The sequence below is a fragment of the Miscanthus floridulus genome, chromosome 3, assembly GCF_019320115.1.
Source record: "Miscanthus floridulus cultivar M001 chromosome 3, ASM1932011v1, whole genome shotgun sequence".
NCBI classification, from domain to species: Eukaryota; Viridiplantae; Streptophyta; class Magnoliopsida; order Poales; family Poaceae; genus Miscanthus; species Miscanthus floridulus.
Window position 1 is genome coordinate 96,952,234 of NC_089582.1, and position 9,493 is coordinate 96,961,726.

Genomic DNA, 9,493 nt, shown 5'->3' on the forward strand with positions numbered 1-9,493 from the left:
TTTGTTTCATCAAGCACCCTGGCTAGATCTATGGTCCTAGCGATTCAATAGATCTAACATTGGTACTAGAGCTAGGTTTAGGTACAGATCTAGCTTATCAGTCTAGATCCTTTTAGATCTAAGAAAAGAAGGGGTCTCGAAAGAAAGCTGAATCCTAACCCTAACTAGGTTAAAGAAAGGAGGGTTCGGATGAACCCTAACCCTAACTGGGTTAAAGAAAGAAGAAGGAGGGCTCGGTTTCACGTCTAAACCAAACTCTAAAACCCGCAACCAATTCAAGAAAAAGAAACAGTAAAACCCTAACCCTAACTTCGATTCCCATCCCAAATCGGTTCAATCCGAGCACCAAAAGAGAACCAAATCCGAAGGGGAAGAAGGGGAAAGGGTGGCCTACCTCGTCGTTGTGCAGCGATACTGTCTTGCCGGCACGCGAGGAAAAGAATGCCGAGCTAGGGCGCTGCTCACCGGGCTTGTCCAAAGGGGCGCCATGGCCAGGCCGCTCGATAGCGGCGCGCTCAGTCGCTGGGGAGCGCGCACGTCGGCGAGGGGGCCGGCGATGGCGCCATGGCTGCCCGCTTGCTCGCTACATCCGCTCGGTCGCCGCTCGCCTCACTATGGTGAGGAGAGAAGAGAGAGCAGTGAAGAAAGAGAGAGGTGAAGGCCGAATGGCCGCTAGGATTCGGTTCGGGGACACGGCAGGGGGCGGTTTTGTTCGCCCGAAGACGCCGTTCAGCCATCCAATGCAGGCGGACGGCTCAAATCGAACGGACCGCGGAGCTTTGCCGGCCCAGGCCCACGTTGCGGCCTAGGTGGCAGCTCGCGCGCACGGAGGCGATGGGCCAAGTCGGCTTTTTGTCGGTTTTGGGCCGAAACAGTAAAGAATGAGCTCGGTTTCGCATTTTTCTTTTTACAAAAAATTGAAAAATGGAAATTGGCTCAAAAGAAAATAGAAAAAGTATTTTTCCCTATGGGTAAAATTCAAGAAAATGAGTTCATTTATTCCGCTGTGTATTTAAAAATGTTATTTTCATTATTAAATTCGAACCAACGGGAGAATTTAATTTTGAAAAATAGATATGTTTTAATTGATCATAATATTGTTATTATTCTGACCAACGTTGATTAATGGCAATATTATGATGCTTTGTCATGCATTAATTCTATTTCTGTCCAACGATGATGTAGAATTAGTGTAGAAAACAATTGTATGTTTTAATTTTGACCAACGTTGAAACTAAGGCATGCAATTGTTATTGTTATTATTTATGTTCTCACACTATTTGAATTGTGTTTTTCAGACGGATACAACTTGATGAGTTGTATCAAAGAAATCCCTACTCTCAAAGGTGATAACTACATTGAGTGAAAGAAAAAGATCGACCCAGCTGATAAAGAGTCAGTTCACTATTATGATGTTTTGCAGTATCTTAAAAGAATAAAGAGTCAGTTCATTGGCTCTTCAAAGACATATGCTACCCAGCTAATAAAGCAGCTGGTGATAGAGAGGTACTCAGGTAATGGTAGCATAAGAGAGCACATACTAAGGATGAGCAATTTGGCATCCAAGCTAAAACCAATGGATCTGGCTCTAAGGATGAGTTCCTTATCCATCTGATTTTTGCTTCCTTGCCAAAAAAGTTTGACACTTTTGTTGTCAACTACAACATACAACCCGAGAAGTGGGACATGGAGAGGCTCATGGCTATGTGTGTGCAAGAGGAGGAGAGAATGAAAGATGCCAATTGTGGCTCTATCAATTATTTGAAAGACAATAAGAAAAAGAATAATAATGCTAACTCCTCCTCAAAGTCAAAGGGAAAGGGTCCCATGCTGCATCAGCCTTAGCAAAACAAGTTCACAGTAGAGAAAGATCAATGTCTCTATTACAAGAAGACAGGACATTATAAGAAAGATTGTCCCAATTACCTAAAGATGATCATGGCAAAGAAAGGTGAGAACATTATTACGTTCATAAATAAATCCCTGTATATATAGTATTCGAAATCTACTTGGTGGATTGACTCAGATACAACTGTTCATATTGCTAATTCTTTATAGGGATTCCGTTCGATGAGGACTACGCAAAGAAGCTAAAGACACGTTAAAGTCGTAAATGGAGTTCGAGCAGAAGTTGAAGCCGTTGGCGATCTTTCTCTAGAGCTTGTTGATGGTTTCAAACTTATACTTAGAGATGTTCTTTATGTTCCCTTGTTACAGAGGAACTTGATTAGTGTTTCATGTTTGGACAACGATGGATATGATTGCCATTTTGGAAATGGCAAATGTAAGATAATATTTAATGATGCATGTGTTGGTCTTGCTATCTTACAAAATGAGCTTTATTTGTTATCACTATGTGATGATGAGAATGTTGTATGCAATGATAGGAATGTTGCATGCGACAATGTGAATGTATCCTTGTCTGCGGATGTAAACAGAACGAAAGAGAGCTCACGATGCGTTGTCGAAATTATGGCACTGTCATTTAGGCTATATTTCGAGGGAGATAATAGAAAGACTAGTTAAGAATGATATTCTCTCTATTAGAGCTCTCAGATTTAGAACAATGCAGAGATTGCATAAAAATAAAGTATGTAAAGAAAATTAAGAAAGATGCCAAACGAAGCGTAGGAATTCTATAGATTATTCACACAGACATCTGTGGTCTCTTTCCTGTAAAGAGTGTGGATGATTATGATTCGTTCATAACATTCACAGATGATTACTCCCGTTATGGCTATATTTATCCAATCAAAGAAAGAACAGAAGCATTGAATAAATTTAAGATATTTAAGGCAGAAGTTGAAAACCAACACAATTTAAAGATTAAGATAGTTAGGTCCGACCATGGGGGGGAGTACTATGATCGGCATACCCCATATGGCCAAGTTCCTGGACCTTTTGTAAGGTTCTTACAGGAGAATGGCTTAGTAGCCTAGTATTCTACACCAAGCGAACCTCAGTAGAATAGAGTAGCTGAAAGGCGCAATCGTACCCTGATGGATATGGTGCACAGTTTGATAAGTTACTCCACCTTACCGATAAGCCTATGGATGGAGGCATTAAAACTCGCCATTCATATTCTCAATAGAGTACCAAGTAAGTCGGTGTCCAAAACACCGTATGAGTTGTGGACAGGAAGAGTATCCTCACTAAACCACTTACGTGTGTGGGAGAGTCCTACTGAGGTTAAAGTATTAACCCAAATATTGGAAAGCTAGATCCCAAAACAGTAAGTTGTCATTTCATTGGCTACCTAGAAAAGTCAAAAGGTTTTCGTTTCTACTGTCTAGATAGACATACAAAGTTTGTAGAAATGAGACACGTTGTCTTCCTAGAGGATGAATTGATGAGGGGGAGCATGGTAGATCGAGAAATTGACCTTGAAGAGAAGCGGGTGTATGCGCCCACTCCGATGATTCATGAGCCATTTTCTCACTACCTGCTGTCGCTGCACCGACAATACAAGATACTATGGTGTCAGCACCTGTTGTTATTCCGCCTGTGGCAATAATAAATGATGATGAGGAACCTATTCTTTAGGATCCTATAGAACCAATTGCCACATATGAGGGAGAACAACAACAGCCTCAAACAGAAGATGTGCCAAATGTGGAGGCCCCTAAAAGGTCTCAAAGAGTTAGAAAATTAGCTATTCCTACTGATTATAAAGTGTACAACACTGAGGAATTTCAAATGGAGGATAATCCCACCTTATTTGAAGAAGCCATGAGAAGTGATCATTCATCAAAGTGGCTTTAGGCCATGGAAAATGAAATGAAATCTATGAATACCAATAAAGTTTGGGATTTAGAGATAATTCCTAAATGAGCCAAAACAGTAGGCTGTAAATAGGTCTACAAAACAAAGCTTGACTCTCAAGGGAATATAGAGAGATATAAAGCCCGACTTGTGGCAAAAGACTTTACGTAAAGAGAAGAGATTGATTACAATGAGATCTTTTCTCCAGTCTCATGTAAGGATTCCTTCAGAATCATAATAACATTAGTGACACATTACGATTTAGAATTACATCAGATGGATATAAAGACGACATTTCTCAACGGGGACTTAGAGGGAAATGTTTACATGGCACAACCGAAAGGTTTTGTCATGGAAGAAAAAGAACAAATAGGATACCGCCTAAAGAAATCTATTTATGGATTAAAACAAGCTTCAAGATAGTGGTACTTGAAGTTTGATCAGACAATAAGAAATTTTGGGTTTAAAGAGAATATAGAGGACAATTGTGTCTATACAAAGTTTAAGAATGGAAGTTCATCTTCCTTGTCCTATATATGGATGATATCTTACTTGCTAGTAGTGATGTCAGTCTACTACTGGAGACAAAGAAGTTTTTGTCCTCAAAATTTGATATAAAAGATCTTAGTGAAGCTTCGTTTGTTCTAGGGATCGAGATTCACCGAGATAGAAGTAAAGGGGTATTAGGACTGTCACAAAAGGCATACATAGAGAAAATCTTAAAAAAATTCAGTATGCACAAATGTAGTCCCTCACCTGCTCCTATAGTCAAGGGCGACATATATGGAGATTTTTAATGCCCCAGGAACCAATATGAGATCGATCAAATGAAAGCGATTCCATATGCTTTAGCTGTCGGAAGCTTGCAATATGCTCAAGTATGCACGCGCCCTGACTTGGCATTTGTTACCGGATTACTTGGCAGATTTCAGAGCAATCCTGGAATAGAACACTGGAAATTAGTAAAGAAAGTCTTGCGTTATTTGCAAGGAACGAAATGCCTCATGATGACGTATAGAAGATCTGATTCACTCCATATAGTGGGGTATTCAGATTCTGATTATGCGGGAGATGATAGAAAATCCACGTCTAGATATGTATTCACTCTAGCAGGGGGAGCTATTTCATGGAAAAGCTCAAAGCAAACGTCACTACATCATCCACAATGTATGCCGAGTTGGTAGCGTGTTATGAGGCAACGAGGTAGGTGAACTGGCTAAAGAAGTTCATACCCGGTTTGAAGGTGGTTTACGATATCTATAGACCACTAAAGTTATACTACGATAATAATCCGACAGTACAGTATGCTCACAACAATAAGTCAAGTGGTGCTGCCAAACACATTGACATAAAGTATTATGTTATAAAAGATAAAGTCCGGGATCAAGTCATAAGTCTTGAGCATATAAGTACAGTAAAGATGCTCGCGGATCCGCTTACAAAAGGCTTACCACCCAACGTGTTCAGAGAACATATAGCCGACATGGGTTTAAGGAAAAGCCTATAATTCCTGGACAAAAGAAGGCCCAAAGATAAGTATCTATTTTAGAACAGAGTAGTACGTTGTAGCTATTAAATTTATCGGCATTTGACCGTGTCGATGAGATATGCTCTATACACTAATCTGTAATGGAATGAACAAAAATAAATAATATGAAAGTGAAAGATGGAAAGAGATTAAGGAAGAGATTGTTAAATTGATCTCTAACCTAACTGGACCCAACGGCCCAGTTAAGCCTTTGATTCGTGCCCTGATCGGAGGCGCCCAACCCACCATGGCTGGAGGACCCTTGTCACCCTGCGCTATAAAAAGAGGTGGGGACCGACAGCTCTAATCACGACGTTCGCCTAAGCCGAGCTCCCCACCGACAAACCCTAAACCCGATCTAAGTGAGGGGCGCAACCAGTGACGGGAAGTACCTCCACCACAGCACTGCGCCATCATCGATCTTCACCGCCGGTACCGCATCTCCGACACGTCTTCCCCGACCGTCACTGCCCGTGCGCAGACTTCACCAACGAATCCGATAGAGGCATCTGGATCTACCTCTTCCGCGGTGTCAGATTCTTCAGACCTCATCCACCTCTCTCTGTCTCTCTATCATTGCACTAGAACGTATTATAAGTCTTTGTTTCATCGAGCACTCTGGCTAGATCTATGATGGTCTTTGTTTCATCGAGCACTCCGGCTAGATCTATGATGGTCTTTGTTTCATCGAGCACTCCGGCTAGATCTATGATCCTAGTGATTCAACAGTTCTAACAGCGTGCTCCCAAGTTTCCGTTCCCAGGGGCCACGGCGGTGGGCGGGGGCTTCACTTCCTGCTGCAATGAGCACAACCCCAATTCGACTCGAGGTTGAGCCCATGACAGGCCTGACGAGCGTTAGCGGGTGCTACTGCTCCTGCTGCCCCTGCAGATCTGCCCCTGCTCCGTAAAGGTGACTCGCTTCATTCTTGCTTCTTGACGATGGTTGCTTCTAGCCTTCTAGGATTACCAGCATCTTGCTACATTTGCTCATTTTCTAGCTATAGATTTGGGAGCAAAAGGTGTTGTAGTGAAGGTGATTAATAGCCATGGTTTCAAGGGCAAGATTATCAAAAAAGAAGGTGCGTTCATACACATACGTGAATGATTTATTAAGTTCTGTTGTTGAGAAAAGCAGTCTTAGATGTAAGGTAAAAAAATTCTGATGAATATGACACCTGCATCCTACTGTTGTGTTTGTGAATCCCTTTGTGACTGTATCATAAATGATGGTATTTCATTATCAACCAGGCAACAAGCAAACCTGACATGTTTTTTTAACTGAATATATATAACATTTATGAGGGAGATATAGTTTTTTACCAGGATATAGTTTCTGTCAATACTTTTTACATGCAGTCCATATCCTAAATTAGCTGCAGCACACATATTAAACCTGAATTGATGAAAGTATCAAATTGCTTCTTGCAGGCTGTGGCGCCATCTGGAAATGGAAGAGCGCCAGGTGCCATTGCCAATGTGAATGCAAGCGAGAGGGAGACAAAACCTCATATAAGGGGCTACTGGCGCAGATGGTGCTGAGATTGGGACTGGGTCCCAGCAAGATGAAGTCCGGCCACCAAAGTCAGGGCTCCAAAGAAGAAAAAGAAGACTTCACCGATTTGGAATCATTTCACTGAATTGCTTGTTGAAGAAAAGGCGGATGACAATAGTAATCATGAAGATGGCAATGACAGCATTATGGATCGTGATGATGGTGACAACACTATGGACCTAGAAGAGGAAGACAGTTAGGATTACATTTGCTTCAGGTTACTCCCTATGCCTTCTGTATTTTTTCAATTTATGACCCTGTGTGTTTTCAAATGTTGCAACACAATTATGGTTATTATTCAGAATTTCAGATAGTTAAAATTGAAATGGTAAATGGAAAAAATAATTGTGTCAATCTGTTGTATAATATCTAATCTGTGCGACCTAGAATATTTTTTGTGCACGTGAATTCAGTATCTAATCTGTGTCAATTCTTATGATCTCCTATCATTTTTTATTCGAACCATTCATTTTGTATTTGTATTTGTATTCGCATACGCATCCAAATTAAAATGTGGTAAAAGGGGACACCCGCATCAGATTCTATGCGTATTTGATCCATTTGCATCCATAAATAGGAGCATAGGACTGACACATTAAAAGACCATCTGGTAGCTGCAGGTCAGGGTCAGGTTCAGTAAAACTAAAGACGCCAACGGGCAAAAAAAAAAAAAAAAAAAAAAATCCACGAACCTGCAGACACTCGATCCGGTGGGCGTGAATACGGGCGCGAACCTGTGCCCGCGGGCACGGGCGCGGGTATAGAGTTGTGCCCAGCGGGCAAAGGTAAATGGGTAAAAAAAGAGCATGCCCGCATCCATAAAACCCGCGAAACCCGCACTGACATGTGGGGCCACTGCGTAAGAGCTATATAACCTTCAGATTCTAGTGCTTCAGTTCACTCATCCGTGATCCCAAATTCCCAATCCCATCCCAAGTCACGCCTCCGGAGTCTGGCCTCCCCATCGGCGTCGTGCCTCCCCAGACCCAGCGGCAGGCGGCAGGCATCGCACCTCCGGGCTCCAGCCTCCCCAGCACCGTCGCTCCTCCACTCCGGCCTCCCTCAGACGGTCAGATCCCCAGCCCCCAGTTCCCTAGTCCCCACTCGCGGCTCCCCTAGTTCCCCACGTCGGCCGGCCTCCCGTTCTAGTTGTGTTCCAGGCCTTCACTGCCAGGTCGACTGGTGCGGCGCCACCGTCGTCAAGCTCCTGGGTGCGCGTTCGGCATGCTGGACCCGAGCAGCCACGCCGCAAAGCTCTTGGCTGCGCGTTCCGCGCGCTGTGCCAGAGCAGCCGCGCTACTCTTTCAGCTCGGTGCGTGCAAGGGCATAGCCATACCGGTGAGTTCTACCCCTGTCCTCTGTCCTTCAAATCTCTCCTTTTCCTGCAATCACGGTATTTGATTTAGTCCAGGCTACAGATCTCGCTAATCACTTCGAATCTCTCTCGGTTTGGTACTGTACTAGATGCTAATGTCTTATGAATCGTTGGTGTTTTTGCAGTAGCTCCTAGCGTACAGGTGATTTTTGGGGGAAAAGAAAGAAGGCAAGTAACTTCCCTAAATCCATGTCTACTGCAGTAACAAATCAAGTGATAATTTAATACATACTGTATGTGAGATTAAACTTAAACTCAACTCTTGGGGTCATGATGAAAATGAAACTATTAGGAACATGTCTGCTGCCATGATAGAAAAGTATGATAAGTATTGGGCTGACATCCATGGTCTTATGGCTGTTGCTGTTATTCTTGATCCACGTCTTAAGATGACAATGTTACATGCTTGCTATATTGCCCTTTTTGGAGAAGAGGCTGCTGGAAAATATGTTACAGAGGCCCAGGAATTGCTTACTGTTTTAATGAAACATTATCATGTGAAAGACCAAGACTCTATGGCTACATCCTCTGGTGGTGCCCCTTCTACAGTTAGTGCAGCTGCTGTGTTGTCCATATTTAAAACCCTTGCTGCAAATAAGAAGACTACAAGCTTTGTTAGAAGTAAGAATGAGCTTGATCGCTACTTGGAAGAGGAAACTCTTCCTCATGATGAGAATGATTATTTTGATATCCTTGGCTGGTGGAAGTTGGAGGGAGCTCGTTATCCTACTTTGAGGCTAATTGCTCATGACATTTTGGCTATTCCAATCACCACAATTGCTTCTGAATTGGCTTTCAGTACTAGTGAGAGGATTTTAAGTGAGCATCGCAGTCGTCTTACTCCTAAAATGTTGGAAGCTTTGATGTGCAACCAAAGTTGGCTTCGTCACAATCTCAAAGGTATAAAAATGTGCATTTACAATAAATTCTTTTCATTAATACATGGACTGTATACTGCAGCTACTAATGCTTGAACTTGAATGTAGATGAGGGTGATGGAAGGTTCAATAGCTTTTGGTCATGCCTTGAAGACAATGAAGAAGATCTGAAAGATGAATCTTGCATCACTAGAGCAGATTCCGACTAATTACTTGTTCATGTCTTGTTTATTTGCATCACTTGGAAGACTTTGCAGTTGAACAATGTTTACTTGTAATTCTTGTATGGTAGGCCTGTACTGTATTGTTGAATGTGTGGACTGTGGTGAACTATTGAACTGTGTTGATTTGTGATTGTGATGAATTGAGATTATGAACGTGTGATGAATAATTGAA

General features: G+C 42.3%; 1 protein-coding gene across 1 annotated transcript; it reads left to right on the forward strand.

Moving 5' to 3' along the window:
• The first annotated feature begins 8,515 nt into the window (after nt 1–8,515).
• On the forward strand, nt 8,516–9,306 carry LOC136544088 (zinc finger BED domain-containing protein RICESLEEPER 2-like). The gene is made up of 2 exons (XM_066536358.1): nt 8,516–9,119; nt 9,206–9,306. Exons 1-2 carry the CDS (start codon nt 8,516–8,518, stop codon nt 9,304–9,306), a joined length of 705 nt encoding a protein of 234 aa, XP_066392455.1.
• The last annotated feature ends 187 nt before the right edge of the window (nt 9,307–9,493 follow it).

Coding starts and splice junctions, on each gene's coding strand:
- LOC136544088 (XM_066536358.1), top strand. CDS start 8,516: ATGTCTGCTGCCATGATAGAAAAGTATGATAAGTATTGGGCTGACATC. Junction 9,120..9,205: donor GCTTCGTCACAATCTCAAAG/GTATAAAAATGT, acceptor ACTTGAATGTAG/ATGAGGGTGATGGAAGGTTC.